This window comes from Lytechinus variegatus, chromosome 12, assembly GCF_018143015.1.
Source record: "Lytechinus variegatus isolate NC3 chromosome 12, Lvar_3.0, whole genome shotgun sequence".
Lineage (NCBI taxonomy): Eukaryota > Metazoa > Echinodermata > Echinoidea > Temnopleuroida > Toxopneustidae > Lytechinus > Lytechinus variegatus.
Genome location: NC_054751.1, coordinates 30,533,176 through 30,554,780, shown reverse-complemented (window position 1 = coordinate 30,554,780; position 21,605 = coordinate 30,533,176). Strand labels below are relative to the sequence as shown.

The following is a 21,605-nucleotide window of genomic DNA, read 5'->3' as shown; positions in this document are numbered from 1 at the left end:
TTATTTTGGACCAATTGAGCAGATTTCTTGTAAGATTCACAATGAGCATTAATCGGAGAAGTTCAGGTCGCAGCTGTGCTGTGTTCAATTGCCACAACAATTGGAGAAAGCTTCAGGATTGGAAGCAAAGTGAATGTGAAATTCACTCGCCTTGGACTCATGAAGCCTGTTTGTGTGTCAAGCCGTACTCCCTGCATAGGTTTCCAGGCCGTGATGAAGGAATGCGTCGCCAGTGGATCTCTCTTCCCCTTCCTCCTTTCTCCTTCCTCTCTGTTTTATTCTCTTGCCTTGCCCCCTCCTTTTGGATACTTATAGGCCTGCATAAAATGTGGTGGTGGTGGTTTTTTGTGGGGGGGGGGAGGGAGGGGGGATTTATTTGATCATGCTTAGATGGAAATATCAGTCCCCCTCTCGATCTCCCCCTCTCTCTCTCTCTCTCTCCCTCTCTATCTCACACTATCCCTCTCTCTCTCTCCCTCTCACTATCCCCTTCTCTGTATTACACTATCCCTCTCTCTCCCTTTCTCACACACTCTCTCGCTAGCCCCCCCTCTCTCTCTCACTACCCCCCCCCCTTTCTCACTATTCCCCTCTCACTATCCCCCTCCTCTCACACATACTCTCTGCCCCCCCCCCTCTCTCATCCTCTCTCTCTCTCTCTCACTCTATGTCTCGTTCACTCTCCCGCTACTCTAACACAATTTACAAGCCACAAGTAGTGAGCTCCCTGATGAAAACCAACAGCGATTCTTATTGGTCATCATCAACTCACTTTTACTGACAAATCTAAGGGGAAAAAGTAGCCAAAGTGCAAAAATTCATCATACCTTCATCGGTCAGATATGGCCATTGTCTTACATCGTCTACCCAGGTGTCTATGCTTTATTTTATTTATTTATGATGAAGTTAATGACACAATATTAGAGCTTATCTGTAATCTTTCATTGAATTTGTACACAGAGCCAATCGCGGTCAGCGCACTTGCCCACCGCAGCAATGGCGTCGCCGATAGAGGGCCAAATACATAAACCGGCCGTGAAATTGGTCTATAGCTTTGTTGCGTTCGACGGGCGCAACGCACTATAGTACTACTGCTTATATGCGATATGCGTAAGGCAGCTCTCGGAGACTATAAATAGCTGAGTTTCGCATACATTGTGATTATTTCACGCTGGCCGACGACAGCGATGCTGGCTCGACGGCGTAAAATACGCTACTACTCAATGGGTCGGATTCGGACGATGATCTGCTTGCGCTCCTCTGCACTGGGCTGAATCAAGAAAAGGTTTGGAAATGAACATTGTTCGCTTAATTTCTACTAGTAACTACTGCAAATACGGTACAATTCTTGATAATTGGGGAAGACGGTGTTAATTGTGATAACCTGTACAAATGCTGAATGATGATGTATAAATTATGACCGTTAATTGTCATGGTACACTGCACTTAAGTAAAAATGTATGTACTCAGTTGTGTGTCCGGACAGGTTGTGTGCCCGGACGATCAATTTTAGAAAGTCATTCAGAAAAAATTTACAAGGGAAGTTTTATCAATTTTTATGTCAGGAAATTTTATAGAGAACAAAATAGAAGATGATTACAACTATTGAATTTAGTATAATCTAAAGATAAAAAAAGAAGGCTTCAATTGTTCAAAAATATAAAGTGTCCGGACACCCGACCCCCCATCCTATTCATCATCTCCAAGCAACCAGTGGCTGTGATCTAGTATGGGATCCAATTGACTGCTGTACAGTGTACAGTACATAAAGCCTACCCAAAGGCCATATACAACTTTGTACAACGCCTACTTAGCTTGTTGTACGCGATCAAATGGGAGGCTGAATGTCACACATTCCTACCGTTGCACACAAGACGTACCATCCAAAATGTACCATTGCACGGCTTTAGAGGTGACGTCACAATGCGATTTCATTGAATAAGGTGACAATGCGCGTACAGCCCGCTGGCTAAATGCGCAACGCTGTCCAAGATCGATCATGTGCGCTTGTGGGATTTTGCTTTTTGCTCCCTTTTCATAGATTACTGGAGGAAAAAAACTCTTGTTTTTTTTCATATTTTCGCTAGATTCCGAGGCGTTGTACAACACAAATAGCGAATATTCTTATTCGTGCAATGGTGCAAGATTTTGCATTCGGTGAAAGAAAGAAACGCTCTATTCAACTCGGCTAACGCCTCGTTGAATAGAGCATCTTTCTTTCACCTCATGCGAAATCTCGCACCATCGCACTCATGCCTATTCGCTATTTGTATACCAATAGAAATCCCCCGTTATTCTAATTTCTATAGCCTTATAGGCCTAGTCTATTTCACACTCCTGGGGCTGGGTCTCTACATAATCAATGGCATGCCGTATAATATACTAGACCAAAAGCTTCAGTCTCTGTATTTTGGTTGTTCCGCTGAACTACGTTGGCTCCATGCCCATGGGGATTACAGTAAAATGTCAGAAATTGTTGAATAAATCCCCAGAAACGACTGTTATTCCTGTCTAGCCGTATACATGGTATGATGGTATACCATACAGAAATTTAAGGAAACAAACTGCTCGCATGATTATTGAAGGGGGGGACTCATATGCATAGTGGGTATGTGCCGTGGAGAGGACCCCCATTTTTACACTCAAATTTCCATTCCAAGGCATAGCATTTTTGTCTTTTTGAGAAAAAGAACATGAAAAGCCACTCCAAAGCATAGCATTAGCATTTTCTTTTCATATCGACAAAAAAGAAAGAAATCCTTTTATAGCCTACAATATTTCGATTTTTACATATTTGACAATAAGGACCAACTTAATGGCTGAAACATGAAATGTTGAAACAATGTTAATTCCACATTTTCGGGAAGTAAGAGAATTTTGTTTCACATGCAGCAAATGAGGAGAAAATTTGAACATTTCATATAATAAAATACAAAAGAAATAGTGAGTGGATGATGTAATCACTCCCCTCATTTGCTTACCGACCAGGATGTGCATATAATGGTTTTGGGAAATTAACTGAAACTTTAAAATGTCACAATCAAAAGCAAGGTTGCCATGGTAGCTGGACTGAAAGATAAATTACCAGTTGTGGAAATGGTCTCAAAAAGTTTGAACAGAAGGATCCAATAAAATTAGCTCCCAATGTTTGTATGTATGAATAAAAATATGTGTCAAATGACTCTGGAAGAAAATGTGTAATTTCTGAGAAATAAGGAAGGGTATCAAAAACACTGAAAAAATAGGTAGTTTTGAAAGAATGGTCAATAGTCCAAAAGGGGGGCAAATTTTTTGGAGGATATTTTGACAAGCAACAAAAAGAAAAAAAATCAAGGATGTTTTCATTGCATTTTTACATTACAAATTATTGATTTTGCTTCTCAAAGGGGGGGGGGGCACGTCCCCTGGTGCAGTTGTAACTCGTCAGGGGGCAGGGATACGTCACCTGCATTAGTTGTGACTCGTCGGGGGGGGGGGGCAGTTTGCCCCCCGTTAGGTACGCTAGTGGTCAAACATATTTAGGGTATGTTTTTTCCAAAGCTTTGTTTTTCACGACTAGCTAGACGTGTTTCGGGTATGTTCTTGTTTTTTCCCTTGAGCTTCTCCCCGGGGTTATATTCTGGCAATCACTTGTTTAAGGGCCAAAATGTGTGAATAAGTGAAAAAACTTGTTTAGGGGTTTATTTTGCACAAAGAGAAAAACTTGGTTAGGGGGTGTTTGGAAATAGTTCCGGCCATGTGTGTGTACAACAATACATTTGACTCCCCCCCTTGATTTTCAAGATGTTCTGATGTAATTGTTTGTTGCAACTTATCTCTTTTACCTTGTACCTAACATGATGAAAAAAAAAAACTATTTTTTTACATTTCAGATTTTTTCATGCCATATTTTGTTAGAGCATGATGAAATTCCTCCACTACCAAAATTTGGTGCGAATCAGTCCATGGTACAATACATAATTAGCCACATATTAGTAATATTAATATTATAATATGGAGTTGTGATGGCTCAGTCAGTAGAGCGGGGGTTTCGGATTTCCGTGACCCGGGTAAGATTCCCAAGTGGTGCGCTAGTGCCCTTTGGTAAGGCATTTATCCTCATTACCAGGTCCCTTGGAGAGGACCTAAAGCCGTTGGTCCCCTGGTTTGCTTGCTTACGGGTATTTGTGCTTTCTTAGCAGTCGCATAAAAACCCTCGGTTTATTATATTAGAAGTCAATGCATGATTGGCCTGGTTCATAATCATGCTCTAGCCAAGGGGCGGATCCAGCCTTCGCCAATAGGGGGGGGCCCGGAATTTTTTTTCAGCCATACAGGTATTTTTCCCCGATCGGCCGCTCTAAGAGGTTTTTTTTTTTTTTTTTTCTTTGAAGGGAAAGTCGTAATGTCACTTCTTTAGCTATATTCTTATAAATCAACCTAAATATACATGTATATATACAATATCATAATCCTTACTTTATAATGCTAGCGCGAAGCACGAGGCAATTTTTCTTTTTTAATGTTATGTATTTTTCCTAAAATTTGAAAATTCTGGGCACTGTTATCCTGATAAAGATGTGTATGCAACTAAGTAATTACTAAGAACGCGTGAGCAGAAAAATTTTTGATACACATTATGAACTGATGGAAAATTTACCTGTTAAAAGACTGCTTGCAGTTGGTCATGAAGACGTTACATATTTCAACAATCAAATAATGCGAGCGCGAAGCGCGAGCTGAATTTTTTTTGGATATTTTTACCTCGAGTATGGAAATTACGTACACTTTTTGTAATTTAAACAGAATAACTAAACAATTGATGCGAGCAAGAAACGCGAGCGGAAAATTTCGAGATTTAGACCTAAAATTAGACACTCATCCATTCATATTTTGTAAATCATGGAAAGGATGAGACATCAATTGGTGATCATCCTTACATTAATAATGTAAGCACAAAGAGCGAGCAGAAAATTTTTATATACGTTTTAAACTGATCGAAAAGGTACCTGTTAAGGACTGCTTATTGTACTTAGACATGAAGAAAAAAAAAATTTGAGGGGGCTTGATTTGGCGTATCACGTAAAATTAAGTTGCGAGCGAAGCGAGCGAGCAAAATTTCAGTGTTCAATACAACAATCAAAGTTTGTGATAGATTTTGACATGACATTTTGAAAATAATAGGCTTTATATTTCATCCTTATCCCTTTAACTTTCTCTTTTGGTTTCTTGGTCGTGAAAAATTGGGGATGGGGGCCACACCCCGATGTCCATTTCATTTGTTTATTTGTTTCTTTCTAGACAAGTGTTATGTTCCTAGTATATATGTGATATTTCTACTAGAATATAGCATGCTGAAATGATACACTTGTGCACTCAATGATTGCATTTTAATACAAGACTGATTTACTCAGGGTCATGTTAGCATCTTACATGTAGTATCTACACAGTATACTATACAGGTGAATACAAAGAGTTCTTTGTCAGGGGATCAAGATGAAAAGCAGGGAAGGTAAAAGTGAAAGATTAGAGAAAGTATAGTCTTAGAAATCAGACCTTATAAGTAATGCACACTGCCCAGGCTACATGTACTGCACAGTATATAATTACTGCAATTAAGAAAATAAAAAAAAATGTGTTGCTGATAACCCATTTACATGGAGTATATTTATATTGTAATTTAATTTTTGTTTTGTTTTTATCTCTTCTTAAAGATACATTTTTAATATATTTGGGGACAGGCTCGACAAGCACTTGTGCTATTTTCTGGTCCCATTAATTCCTACCGTTGTGTTTCATACATGTACAGGTAAATTGATAGGCAATTTGTTTCATAACCTGTTAACATGTGAATCTTGTTGACCAAATAAATCAAATCAAATATTTGAAATTTGTAAATCACAATTGGCTTAATGATATTTCTTAAAGAATCTTCTCTCTATGCTTATGAGATGTGATATGGAAGGCTGTATCCCTGTGCGTGTACTTCCGTTTGTCTTTTATCCATAGTACATGTATATGTAGCTTTGTTGCAGACTCATTCACCACTTGAGTGGCAGTAAGTGTATATGAACTGTATAACACTTTCTAACACTTATTGGATGCTTTTATTCGACAGGTCCCATTTCATCCGACAGTAACCAATATCAAGAAATTTGTCAGATCTTGCAAACTGGTCGGATGAAAAAATTGATGAAATGCTCCCGTGAAATCTATTTTGGAGGATGATAGTTGATACATTGATTAAGAATTGAATACTAGGCTCTTGTACAGTTGTACAAATTTATATTTGAGGAGTGGATACCATGCATAACCAAAATACATGTAAAAATATCTTTTTCAAGATAGAGCATGTTACGATCATAAGGTAATAAGGGTGTCAAAAACACTAAAATAATGAAAAAAGGGTGTCTATTTTCTCTAGGACAGCTACGAGTTTACGGTCAAATTTGCGAGGGTATAAAAAATTAAGATTAAAATGTTTGATAAAGGATGTACTTTTTGCCCCAAGAGTCAACACTACGTGGTTAGAGTACGACTTGCGCGACGTGTGGGAGGTGGGGCTGTCCTCCTTCTAAACCCAATGATGTAGGTAAAGGTAAAACTGATGACCGATAGACATAGATCTGGAACAATTGAAATATCGCTGTACGTGTTTAGGGTTTCAATTCAAGGAATACTTGCCAAGAGTAACGTTTTGTTTCCAGTACTTGTTAAGGGTAAGGTTTTATACGCCAATACTTGTTTTCAGTATACATGAGACCCCATGGTTGCGCATCCACACTTCCACTCCACACTTTGCCACTCTTCAGTCACCCAGGTGCTAAAAGGGTACCCAGTAGATGCGAAAGCCTATGTATAGTTAGCAGTTTAGTCTTGGAATTCTTTTTAGAATGCTCCCCATGGGAATGCAGAGAGGGTGAGGCGTTTGATAAAGCTGTTCGTAAGTTAAGAGCAACTTTAAGAACGACTGGTGAACCTTTCTTACGTGCCAAACCATCGCAAATGAATATACCATTTACGACAAGAAAGGATCACCAGTTGTTCTTAAAGTCGCTCTTAACTTACGAACAGCTTTATGAAACACCTAAAAGGTTGTTTAAGCACTAGAAACAATACAAATGTAACTATTTTTTTTTTGGGGGGGGGGTTACCATACATTTGAAGAATATATTTGTTCTTATTTATGACTCATTTTTATCTACCTTTAGATATTCGTACAAGAACTGCAATGGAATTACCACTCATCTCCTCTCTCCTGGCCCTGGTCCTGATCTCAGTGGACCTGTGCTTGGCTGAGTCTTCTGAATCACAGAGGACCGTTGAATACTACACTGATAGGTGCCTAAATGGCAAGTATCACAAGGATAAGCCTGGACCGGAAAGTGATCTCTTCAGCCAGGTTAGTCTTTGACACTTCATGCCCTTTGTAACTTTGTGAATTATTTCAACCTTCAGCATGATTATTTTTGTAATTTTTTGGTTATGCTCGCTTGGTTGTCATCCCAAAATAAAAGGAAGAATCTCTGTGGAACTAGTTTTTTTTCATTAACAGTAAATGAGAAAAGTGTGTCATTGTTTTATGTGGAAATAGAGAGTTTTTGTTAACGCCACCGTCGATTTTCCGACGGTGGCGTTAACATTCAAATCTTAACCAAGGTAAAATTTTGAAATGTCATATATGGACCTAGTTCATGAAACTTGAACATACATGTAAGGGTAATCAAGTATTACTGAACATCAGTGTTGTAGTCAAGGCATAAACCTCCAAAGCCAAGGCTTCAATACACAAGGCTGAGGCCAAGGCATGGAAACCCAAGGCCAGGGCATTTCAAACTTTAATAGGTGAGAGCAAGCGAACTGAACCAAAATTTTTTACTTTTGTACATGAAAAACAAAAACAGTTTCATGGTAGATTTAGACATTATATTAAAATAATAATATAGTTACCTTTGTACGTATAATTATTGTTCTTATCATTAAATTTATATAATTTATTATTTTTTATGTGATTTACATTGCAATAATTATTATCACGGTCATCTGATCTTGGCATGCCTATTCTCAACTTATGTCTTTCTCGACTCCGTGGGACAGGGGCAGCAGAACTTTTTTTTTGTTTGGGGGATCAAAGCCAAAAAAAGGGCACTTATTTGTCAGAATTGGCATTTGGTGCAAACAGATATTTTCAAAAAAAGATTATCAACTACGTGAAGTAGTTGTGTATTTTGTGGAAATTAAGTTGACCAAAGCCTTTTTAGTGATTTCTCATTGATAAGATAGATATTTTGATTTAGTGGTTTAAAAAAATTCAATTTTGAAGTTGAAAAACTCGATGTTTGGTCAATTACAGCACTTGCTAATTACTTTTAAAAGGGCCTCCTTGCGAGATGTTGCCAGTGCGAATCATAAGCAAAAACTTTTTGACATTGAGACATAGAAATTGAATATTCCGGACTGTTTTTGTAATCCTGAAAAAGATGTGTATCTAACTAAAGAATGAAGCGGGAGCTGAAATTTTAATATACTGACAGGTCTGCAAAGTAAGCTGTTATAAGGACTACATTTAGCATGTTTAGTGACTCATAAATATGATACATAACTCACCAATCAAATAATGCAAGCACAGAGCGCGAGCTCAAAAATTTGTCATATTCCAACCTGAAAATTGGACATTCTAAACATTTCTTTTGTAAACAGGAACATAATGAGTACCTTACATGTACCTAACAATAATTGATGCAAGTGCAGAACGCGAACCAAAAATTTGTGATATTCTAACCTGAAAATTATAAACAGTTCTGTAACCATGAATAGGATTAACACTGTACTAAACAGTAAATGATGCAAGCACGATCCAAAATTTGACGATTTTCGAACCTAAAATGTATGATTTACTATTAAAAAAAGGTATTTCATTTTGAAAGGGCATATTTCTTTTGGAAAAAAGAGCATTTCGATTTTGGAAAAGGGGGGCATTTTTTCCTACAAGTATTTTTTCGGGGAAGGAGGCAAGAGATCACAAGTTGAAATTTTCAAATGCTGACCTGAAAATGAGTCACTTTTAGGACTCGTGTCTGTTTTCATGTTTTTTTCCTGCTCACAACCCCTTTTGAATTTCAATTTTCATTTCTTGTATCTTCTACACTTATTTTACCTCAAAAACCGGAATAAAGAATACTAAAAAAATAAAGTTATATTCCCTCTTTCTCACCTCTTTAAAAATATCAGAACCCCCCCCCCCCCCCTCAAAAAAAGAGAGAGAAGTTCCACCACCAAGAATAAACTTAGAAAAGGAAAAAAAGAAAAGGTAAAGGAGTAAATGTGATATTATTTTCTTAACATATTGTCACAAAAATGAGCTTTTCTTATAGTAAGAGGGTGAAAATTTTGCTCGCTCACTCACTTCAATCGCTTTCAACTTTTTTTGGCAGAAATTTTGCTCTATATATATGCCATGCTTGGCCCCTCAAAACTTTTGGTTCATCATGCCATTGACATAACCCATTTGGATATGATAAAATTGAAGATTGTGTTCAAGTTTACCAAATCTTTTCAAAATATCATTAAGACTTAAATCATTCTTCTTGGCCAAAGGAAATAACACAAGGAAAGTCCTTGTTATTATTCTTTATGAAAATTGTTGTCAAAATTAGCTGTCAGATCTGTCAGAACTATTCCTGTCATCAAATCACTAAAACCTTTATCATAATGATTATTACTATCATTAATATCATCATTAGTCATGATTACAACATGTTACCAATAAATAATGCTATTTTTCATCATTACTGTTTTCTTTGTCACATACATGAATATGATAATTCTTGATGATGGTGATGATCACAATTTATGGCACTGCTAGTACACTTACTACTGCTGACTGGAAGTAGTGCCATTGAATATACAGAACAATTACTAATAACATAGTAACATTTATAATTACTTATATAAAAAATGAAAGTACAACAAACAAAATGCCTTGAAAAAGCTGGGAAAATGCATTGAAAATGCCTTGAAATTTCAAGGCTCAAAATCCTCAAGGCCAAGGCTTTGAAAAAGTAGGCCTTAAGGCCAAGGCCGAGCATCAAGGCACTACAACACTGCTGAACATTCTGCCTGAGTTTCAGGTCACATGACTAAGGTCAAAGGTCACTTAGGGTCAATGAACTTTGACCATGTTGGGGGTATTTGTTATAACTGAAATTTTATGGATCTACTTCATAAGACTTAGACATAAGAGCAATTAAGTATCCCTGATCATCTTGTGAGAGTTTCAGGTCACAGGAGGACCAAGGTCAAAGGTCATTTAGGGTCAACAAACTTTGAAACTGTTGGGGGTATTTGTGGATTGCCATCATAACCTTAAATAAAAGTTTATAGTTCTAGTTCATGAAACTTGGGACATATTAAGAGTAACCATGTACATGTATCCCTGAATATCTTGTGTGTGTTTCAGGTTACATGACCAAAATCAAAGGTCATTTAGGGTCAATAAACTTTGGCCATGTTGGGGGTATTTGTTGAATTGGCATCATAACTTAAAAAGTTTACGGATCTACACATGTAGTTCATGAAACATAGACATCAGGGTAATCAAGTATGAATGATTGTATATCTTAGGGTTGAATTATTATTGTATCCCCCGAACAGAGTTCGGAGGATACTATGGATTTGGCCTTGTTGCGCCGCCGCCGCATCCGCCACAGAGATTTCCTTGTGAGCGCTCTATCAGCTGCATTTCTTCTCCGATTGTCTTCAAATTTGGCATGAAAGTTGAGTATGGTATAACGAAGAAGCCTATCGATTTTGGTGTGGGCAGAGGTCACATGGTAAGGTCAAACGTTATTTTCAGGTCAACGTTAAAGTTTACATGCAAGACTCTCTTATGACACCTAACTCCACAATCGTAAGTCACTTTTCAACCAAACTTGGATGGTAGATGGACTTAGGGGGGCCTGCATGTTATGCTGCAATCGAAGGTCACATGGTAAGGTCAAAGGTCATTTTCAGGTCAACGTTAAAGTTTACATGCAAGTCTCTCTTATGACACCTAACGCCGCAACCATAAGTCACTTTTCAACCAAACTTGGATGGTTGTTGGACTTGGGGGACCTGCATGTGATGCTGCAGTCGGATGTCACATGGTTAGATCAAAGGTCATTTTCAGGTCAATAATAAAGTTTACATGCAAGACTCTCTCATGACACCTAACTCTGTAACCGCAAGTCTCTTTTCAACAAAACTTGGATGGTAGATGAACTTAGGCGACCTGCATGTTTTGCTGCAGTGGGAGGTCACATGGTAAGGTTAAAGGTCATTTTCAGGTCAACATTAAAGTTTACGTGCAAAGCTCTTATGACAAGTGTTATTCGATCCCAGTCATTTCACAATGAAGTTTCGATACAATGCTGTTGCATGCCCTCGCAAATCACAATATTTCTGGTTATTTTCATAAGTGGGCGAGACACAAAATCGCTTTTGCCTTGTTTCTAAAGTCAAACATATTTCAGGGCCCTATCATAATGAGTTGTGATTGATTCAATCAACCACAACTATGGAAAGCTAGCAAGGTCGACAACGAAAAGACATGTTTGTTCAGAATATTTTCTAGATGTGATGTACATTAAAACATCTGGGTTTTTTTTACTTTTCAGTGTGCTTCTCTGTGTTAACAGAAAGGACATCGTACAAATTTTCTGTAGAAAAATGATGACATTGATGGAGATCCATATAGTTGAGTTTGATTGGATCGATTGTAACTCTTTGTAAGACAGAAGACAGGCCCCCTGTGGTCCCCAAAGATACATGTAATGGAACTTTTTTCTTGTACCCACCTCAAGTGTACACCATGGCGGAATCGTTCTTGTTGCACCGAAGAAATCTCAGAGGACCTTCACGTCCAGACAAAGTGGTATAACTTCACATGGAACCATTGCAACACGCCCCTGTCATCGTCCTGCGAGCAATGGATGAGACAGGATCTATGCTTCTACGAGTGCTCTCCCAATGTAGGCCCATGGCTTGTACCGGTAAGTTTTCTATAAAGCTCTTACAAAATTTTTCTGATTTTTAGTCGTTTTTGTCTCACCTGCATAGCAGAGAGACTACATGTATAGGCGCCGCTTTTTTCGACGGCGACGGCGTCAAATCTTAACCGAAGGTTAAGTTTTTGAAACTAGGATATAAGGTTCATCAAGTATCACTGAACATCCTGCATTGGTTTCATGTCACATGACCAAGGTCAAAGTTCATTTAGGGTCAATGAACTTTAACAGAATTGGGGGTATCTGTTGAATTACCATCAAAACTTTGAATGTTTATGGATCTGACTCATGAAACTTGGACATAATAGTAATCAAGTATCACTGAACATCCTGTGCGATTTTAGGTCACATGATCAAGGTCAAAGGTCATGTAAGGTCAATGAACTTTGGCCACGTTGGGGGTATTTGTTGAATTACCATCATAATTCTGTAAGTGTATTGGTCTAGTTCATAAAAGGTGGAAATAAGAGTAACCAAGTCTCACTGAACATCTTGTGCGAGTTATAGTAGTTTTCAAAGTAAGCACTGCTGCTATATTGAATCGCGTGATACAGGTGAGACCGCCAGAGGCATTCCACTTGTTTGTACTAATCATTATGGGGAAATGATCTAAATCAACAAAAGTTCTCTGTTGATTATCACATTCATAAAAAGGGCTACATATGGCTCTAAAAATTAAAATTGCCTGCTGTTGTCATACTAACAGCATTCCTGAGAGAGTCTAATTTTCCCTGGAAATCATGGAAGAGGCTAGTTTTTTGGCATTTCAACTGAGGATATTATGAATCCAGAAGATTTTGGTTAATTACTACATTGATAAACAGGTTATACTAAAAGGATATACATGTAGGCTTTGTTTAAAAACCAAATCTACATGTATGGATATTTATTTCCTTCTTATATCAACTTTAATTCCTTCATGCTACATTTTTCAATGAGAAAGGGGTTGATCTTCCGGTAATATTTTCAGGTATTTTTTCTCTCTTGTTTTCATTGATATTATTATTATTATTATTATTATTCATTTCAATGATATGTATTTCATTTTTAATGTATTGATTTATTTCAATTTATATGTAAATGCATCACAATTCGGCTTGGCCGCCATGATGTATGAGTTTTATCAAATAAACCATTTATCTATCTATCTATTGGATAAATTCACCCTTTTCTTCTCTGTGTATCCCAATTGTCTTCCCAGCACTACATCAGTATAAGGAATGAGCTTTTCCTGCATGTGCCGCTGTGTGACACCGATTGCTCTGTGTGGTTTGAGGCTTGCAGGAATGACTACACCTGCCTAGATAACTGGTCTAAAGGATGGGACTGGTCGTCAGGTGAGTTAACCCATTCACTTCTTAGTCCTGTGATTCCTATAGTCTTGGTACAGTGATGATTACAATTAAAATGTATATTTATAATTCATGTAGCTAATAATGGATGGAGATTTGGCTCTCTAGAACGCTTTGCCCCATGCATGGCACTGCTAATCCCCTCACAGCAGGGTCCATCCCAGCGCATTTCACAGGCCACTTGTAAATCAGATCATGGAGCTACTAACGTTAGTAGCCCCATGCGCTGATATAGACCCAATGGGTGATATTAATCAAAAGAAAATTTACAGATCATAATTAACAAAATACCATAAAAGTTAGGTCTAGATCTATCTCTTCCAACTGCATGTGACCTAAATAATTATATTTTTCCAAAACGGTCTGGTGCTTAGGCCTGAGCGGAGTGAGTTTGGAGCTCCTGTCATCACACTCACCTTTAACTTACACAAATAGGAGTAGGTGGGGCACCCGAGGATACTCGACTATGCAGCAATCAACGAAGAAATTCCTCGTAGATTCATCATTATATTATCAAGGCGAACAAAACTGAACAAATAATCTTAGCATCAAAATCAAGTTCGAAGTATGCTTTTTCCCCTCATTTTAATTTCTAAGACAGGAGAATACAGGAAAAGGTTGAACTTAAGGGAAGACAGATATAACCTAAAATAACCTTATTCAACTTTCTTCGTAGTAATTTGCTGGGTCGAATCAGATTGTGAAGTATTAGGTATGTATGCAAAGGGGATTATCTCAGAAGTTCATCTTTACATCAAAGACGTACTTCAGGAATCCGTACGAAGATTTGGACGTTGGAAGAACAGCAAGTCATGTTTCAATTTTGAAAAAAACTAGAGTTGAAGGGAAGTTATGTGGAAGAACGTCATTTTCTGTACAGCTGTACATCGAAGGGACCTTTACAGAATCTCTGACCTCAGATTTTACGAGCGGATTATCACGTTACGTATTAAAGCGGGCTCTTACTTTCTCCTGGCGGCTTGCCGAGATATCAGATCTTGTTTCTTCTCCTGAAGGAAGCAATAACAGACAAATTGGAAGATGGATCTCCATCCGTTAGTAGCTCCACGGTATATTGTTGCCATTATTACAGTGATATCCAATTTCTTCTCATCCTAGGTGAGAACGAATGCCCCGCCAATGCTACTTGCGAGACGTTTGAGGCCAAGTTTGGGAATGCCAAGAACATGTGTGAGAACATCTGGAACAAGTCTTACTCTGTGGTCCCTGCTGATACTGACGCCTGTATGACTCTCTGGTTTGATCCTACTAATGGCGGAAACCCTAATGATCAGGTATGTCATCTCAAGAATTCAATAAATTGACGATAAATGAAAGTATTTGTATTAAACACTGGTTTCACAGGGACTCAGTTTTATTGTCTCACCTGCATAGCAGAGTGAGACTATAGGCGCCGCTTTTCCGACGGCGGCGGCGTCAACATCAAATCTTAACCTGAGGTTAAGTTTTTGAAATGACATCATAACTTAGAAAGTATATGGACCTAGGTCATTAAACTTGGACATAAGGTTGATCAAGTATCACCAAACATCCTTCATGAGTTTCACGTCACATGACCAAGGTCAAAGGTCATTTGGGGTCAATAAACTTTGGCCGATTCGGGGGTATCTATTGAATTACAATCAAAACTTTAAAAGTTTTTGGATCTGATTCATGAAACTTGGACATAATAGTAATCAAGTATCACTCAACATCCTGTGCAAGTTTCAGGTCACATGATCAAGGTAAAAGGTCATTTAGGGTCAATAAACTTTGGCCGAATTGGGGGTATTTGTTGAATTACCATCATAACTTTGAAAGTATGTTGGTCTAGTTCATAAAACTTGGACATAAGAGTAATCAAGTATCACTGAACATCCTGTGTGCATTTTAGGTCACATGACCTAGGTCAAAGGTCAATGAACTTTGGCCATAATGGGGGTATCTGTTGAATTACCATCATAACTTTGCAAGTTTATTGATCTGACTTTTGAAACTTGGACATAAGAGTAATCAAGTATCACTGAATATCCTGTGCAAGTTTCAGGTCACATGATCAAGGTCAAAGGTCATGTGAGGTCAATGAATTTTGGCCACATTGGGGGTATTTGTTGAATTACCATCCTATCTCTGTAAGTGTATTGGTCTAGTTCATTAAACGTGGAAATAAGAGTAACCAAGTATCACTGAACATCTTGTGCGAGTTATAGTAGTTTTCAAAGTCAGTACTGCTGCTATGGTGAATCGCGTGATGCAGGTGAGACGGCCAGAGGCATTCCACTTGTAATTATGAGGGAGCAATAAAAAGCTCTCCTAAAACTTTCAAGGGGAGCATTAGGAGAGCACTACAAAAAGCTCTTCTTTGACATACAAGGGGAGCTCTCTTGTCTGATTTCAAAATTGATGGAGGAACATGCACTAAGTTACAACCCACAACCAAAGGAGACAAACAATCGGATATAGATCTAGATCTATGCAATATTTATCTCATTAAACTGTTTAATGTAATTCTTGCGAGTGTGCTATTGCTTATAATGTACTTGCGTGTTGTATACAAAATCTTGACAGAGAATGAGGTTTTCAAGGTTGACTCTAACAGTTTGATCATTGACTGTCACTCTTGTTAAGCAATTGCTCTACCAAAAATGGATTAAGGAGAGCAATAGCGAGTTATCACTCTCACTTCCCTTAAAACTGAGTCCCTGGTTTCACCGACAGACACTTGGGTGGTCATCTTCTTGGATTCTGTACGAACCAATTTTGAAATTGTTACCACAACTGGCCTTTATCTTTAGCCTTAGGATCATGGAGAGAATATTTTGAGTCATTTTGGCAGTGTGTTCCACAAAGTAATTTGCTCTCGACCAATCAGATGCAAGCATTTCACGAGCGTGTAACCTGGTTTGATCCCAGTGATGTAGCGGGACGGCAAGCCTTGACTAGAGTTCCGCTTCTCTGGAATGCAGGGTTGATCTTTCTCTTTCAATATTTATGTGATATTCCTTCTTTCTAATTTTCGTAAGGCGCTATACATGTACAAGTACTATCAGGGAATAATTTTCCTAGTATCGCATTGAAATGAGCTCCATAATTTTTAAAGATTGCTATACAATTTCTTTTTGTGTAGCATACTTTCAAATAGAGATGTAAGGAACGTTGAGAGCTTTCTCTTATGGTCAAAACTGCAAATCAAATTTGGTATAAAGCAAAGATATTCCCTGACTGTGAATTATTGTTATTATCATTTTTGTGAATTCCATCGCTTAGGTTGCCCTTGCCAAGGCTCAGGAGCTGGTCGGAGATGCTGCTCGACCAGGACCACAGCAATATGCAATCTTCACCACTGCCATGGCGACCACAACAGTCCTTCTCGCCACTAGGTGGCTGCATCATTGACGTAGGCTTCGCCCTGTGATACGAGGTGATCTTACCACACTGATCTTCCAGAGCTGTACTAACGAAATGAAAAAAAGAGGGGGTGCTTTCTATGGTGTGTGCTTTCTATTTCTTAGGCTCTTCAATTCATTTCCAGGAGGCAAGTGTCGTGTTTGGTACCCATTCATATGGAATCCATGCTATGCATGCATCGTGCTTGCTGTAGGCCGGGTTTCATTTCAGAGTTGGAACCCCAAGCTTAAAATCACAAAACAAGTTGAAAACATTTCTCAGGGAAAATATTTTGTGATGATTTACAGATGGGAAACATTCGTTCACGAAGTCTAAATGGCCGTTCGTGACCCTTTTCCGATAAGAGCCTCTTACAAATCAAAGATTCACTTGCAAGTCTTCTCATCTGTCGTAAAATACCAATAACCTCCATGAATACTAAAAATTATTGCTTGCAAAAGACTTGAAAGAGCTTTTATAGAGTATAGAAAAGAAGAACATTCATGGGATTTTCATTGTCACAATATGAATTTTTTTTTACAATATATGAGACAATTTGATTTTTACCAAAGAAACATTCGCTTTTTAAAAATGTTTTCTGTCACAAAATGTGTTTGTGATTTATCACATTTTAAAATTGTTGTGCAATTGGTCTCAAATACAAACACATTATCTATGCTATGATGGCTTGAAGGTCTGCCAAATTGGTAAAATTCTTACCAAATCTATCAAGTGATTATTTGATAACTTGGATGGATTTTTTTTACAAAAAAAACTTTATGATTTCATGTGAACTTATTGACATTGATGCTAAACAAACCCAGTGTGTGATGTACAGTACTCTCAAACTGATATTATGACCTTGCAGATTGTAAGGATTTTTTTTCCCTTCAGGACACCAGAGATGCCAAGTTCAATGACCAGCTATGCGTGAGATTTTCTGTGAATCTGAGTGAGATCACAGACATTGTGTACAATGTATATGGGGATGGGCTGTGATAGTTGCATGAGACAGAGATTTGAGGGGATGAACAAGAGTCCAAAATGCTTGAGTCTCACGCATAATGCATGAGACTTGGTAGCTCTGGGACACATTTATATATCATAGCATTAATGGGGAAAACTGACAGAATAATGATCTGAAGCCAATGCATAGAGAAAGTGAATGGGGCATCCAAGTGCACTCATGACATCCAGAGACCAGAGGAATCTGCAGTATAAATCGCAAACTCAATAAAAAAAACATGTACCGTGGCCTGTGCCTACACACATGACAAACTGCATGTGCTAACCTGAATCACACATCACAGGCAGGCAAAATTTTAAGGTAAAGCTAGGCACATGTCGATCCAATCATACTGTCCTAGTCCTTTGCTCCATCTAGGCCTAGCTTTCAATGTATTTAGGGTTATTTGGTCTTCATTTTAATATGTCTCCAAATCGTGTCTTTTTAAAAAGAAATATTCAATGGTTTTTCATTCATGCGACCATTCGGATATTATATTCAGTGGAAGTTGAAGCAGTCTATTCAACCCAGCTTCGCATCATTGATTTCACTCTTCAACTGTCCCACTCGTGTAATATTCAGAAGGATTGCACTCATGATCATTGAATATTTGTAGTTGGTATTGTATATTTCACCATCTAGTTCAGCTTCTTCAGAAGGGAAATTTCCCTGGCAAATGGAAAATCGTCTGTAGGAGAGGTTAGGTGTCCTGAGGCGTGACTATTACATCCGAGGACCTTTCTCCTTCCTGGTTAGCTTCACTCTGGATTCTTCATTTGGGAATTGGATGAAAAAAATGTCCCAAGGGGGGGGTGGCTGTCCTTTTTTCCATGTAGCCCACCTGGGGTGATCTGATATTACTGATTGTAATATTGTGACAATAGGCTCTGATCATCTGGTGCATCATTATTCGGTTGTCAGGGTGATACTTGTATAGAAAATAAGTGCTATAGAATCAGGGATGTGTGATTTACATATTTGTATACTACATGTATGTGATGAAAATAGGTGTTAATGATGATGAAACTTAGAGATCTGCAATCAGTAATCATGTCAGTTCCAACTTACGAATATGCAAGATTCCACCTTTACGTCAGCCGAGCGTTACAGGAAAAGACTCCTCAGATGTTTTATCTGACAAGCCTCATTTTATCTAACTGTTGCCAACTTGCCATAGTAACATCGCTTCTCAGCCAATCAAAATCAAGGAAAGTTGTGAGGTCTGATAACTTGCCGGACAGCAACTGTTGATAAAGTACTCCTCAGAAGGCAGTATCCTTCATTCAGAATGCTGGTGCACAGATCGATTTGATATACAGCATTTTTACAAGGAAGCTAAAAGTTCAACTTGCACTTGCTGATTTGACAGAAGTTTACATGTTAATGATTGTAGTGAAATCCCTTTATTAATGACTGTATGGATTACAAAAAAATGATGATGTAGATATGGTTCCAAACCAGAAGTCCTTGCACAAGGCATTAATCAGTGACTTGCAGCCAGGGACTTGTTTTGTGCTAAACCATTTTATCTACAGCGCTTTGAAACATTATTCTGATTTTTTGCATGAAGTGCTAGATGAGAGCGAAATGCCTAGGTATTTAAGACCATGTTAAATTTGTTGAATACCACGTGGGATGCATCAACGTGATGACGTACAAGCACTTCATCATTTTTAATGTGTTCCTATGCTGAGAGCAAAGCAATACATGTCCTTTTGAAATATTAACCATGAAAGGAATACATTGAGGAAAAGGGTCAATCCAAGACATTCAAAGCCTCTATTTTGTTTTAAAGCAATAATTGATTTTGATACATCATTATCTAGGTTTTGAAAGACTTCTTAAAGTGTAATGGAAATTTTAATCTGCTCTTCAGGGATGAATTAAACAAGTACTGCCCTAGTCTGATGCACACAAAAGATATTTGTGAATTATGTGAATGAAATTGACCAGGTGGGTGTTTCATAAAGCTGTTCGTAAGTTGAGAGTGACTTTAAGAAAGACTGGTGATCCTTTCTTCCGCACCAAAGAACATTTTTTGTGTAAATTATTTACCACAAGTAAGGATCACCAGCCGTTCTTAAAGTCGCTCTTAACTTCCAAACAGCTTTTTAAAATGGCCTCCTCGGCATGACAGTACAGTCCACCTGACATTGTTTTAATGTATGTACATTTGTTATTCCATTCAGAGTGACGAGATTTTATTAGTTATAATTAATGTATTTGGGGCTTCCTGAAGCATAATTTCAAATATTTTCCCAGCAAGAGAAATATTTGTGTCTCATCAGTTAAGCCTACGGAGTTGTTTATATTTAGTACTAAACAATGAGAATATGATTATTTTAATATCTAATGTGTAAAATTATTACTATTCTATATGTGTAAATGTATATACTAATGGTGACAGACTTATAATAATTTTAATATAGATATGATATTCATGTATAAGATGATTTATCCAATGTACAGTACATTCTCTTTATTTATTTATTTAAAACAGTTTAATGCAACAAGGGTGCTATAGCGGCTGAATAGCCGAATTGCATTACCCTTTACAATCATTTACATAAAAATACAATCAATATCAAACAAAAAACAACTAAATTTACACAAATTCTACATCATAAATACACTTATATCATGATATAAAATTAAAAAATAATATAATACTGATAGTACATGCATTTGTTGTAAAATGTTGTAAAAAAAAATGTAACAGATTAATTGAAAATTCTCATGTAATATCACTTACGGTAATTTGTTTTCTTTCCTTTTTTGTGTGTGATACCAAAGAATACACTGCCATTTTGTATATTTTTGAGAAAGAAAGTTGTAGCTGTAGGACGTGTCATCATTTTTGTGAGAAAGAGTTGACGTTGTTCACCTCAAGAATCCTCCAAATTTGATTATTTTTTAATTAAACGGTTTCTCTCTAAATAAATGTCTTCCAGTAATTGTGAAGACGTATGTTTCGATATTTAAATCTACATTGGACAGCATTGTACAGATACTATTTCAACATGTATGATTTTAAATTGAAATTGCAATAATTTTTAGAATAGAATTTCCATGATCATTTGTTCATTCATTTGTTTTCATGTTGAGGTATAATTCTCATGTTATTTTACATTTCTATTGATGTGTGATCTGTCAATATCTTTCTTTTTAATATACTTTGATTCAGAAATCTGGATTCAATACTTTTAACAATAATCTAGAGAAATTCTTTTAAAATAACCCTTCTTACCATCTCATACTTGTACAATAATGTGCTCTACATGCATAAGAATTATGCAAGTTGCAATGGCCTTTAAATGTTTTGTTTTTTACTTTTGATATATTAGCCCATGCTTTTCAACAAAAACTTGTTCTGACCAATCAGGCCATGCCATTTCAGTAGCTTATAATGGTAACTTGCTTTAGTACATAAGATGCTTGGCCCTACTGCATGCCTTCACCTCCGAAAAACACACCTCCTTGACCCTTTTACACAAAGCCTAATATTGATCGTAAGACCGATATTTGTAATTGATTGCATTGATCCTAATATGCAATTGATTGCTAAGAATTTGGTGAAAGCCCGGCCACTGAGCTTTCTTATAGGGCCTAAATTACACATGAACCAATATTTTGCATACAATTGTCAGCAGCAATGTAAACTGACCAGCAAACTACATGTATTTGGCCAAGCATTGACAGTTTTACACTAGTGTGAACTCTCTCATAGTGTACTGTATTGTGAAGTTGCCATGTTCATTTAATAAAACTTTTTAAACGTTTTTGTTGTAGATAAATTTTTAATACTTTTTTCCTATCCTATTTATTGGTCCCTTT

General features: G+C 37.4%; 1 protein-coding gene across 1 annotated transcript; it reads left to right on the top strand.

Moving 5' to 3' along the window:
• The first annotated feature begins 1,177 nt into the window (after window positions 1-1,177).
• On the top strand, window positions 1,178-21,222 carry LOC121424930 (folate receptor gamma-like). Its single transcript, XM_041620824.1, has 6 exons — window positions 1,178-1,285; window positions 7,191-7,381; window positions 11,823-12,011; window positions 13,228-13,363; window positions 14,498-14,673; window positions 16,646-21,222. The coding sequence occupies exons 2-6, from the start codon at window positions 7,211-7,213 to the stop codon at window positions 16,772-16,774; spliced, it is 801 nt and encodes a 266-aa protein (XP_041476758.1). The 5' UTR covers window positions 1,178-1,285; window positions 7,191-7,210; the 3' UTR covers window positions 16,775-21,222.
• Window positions 21,223-21,605: the final 383 nt, after the last annotated feature.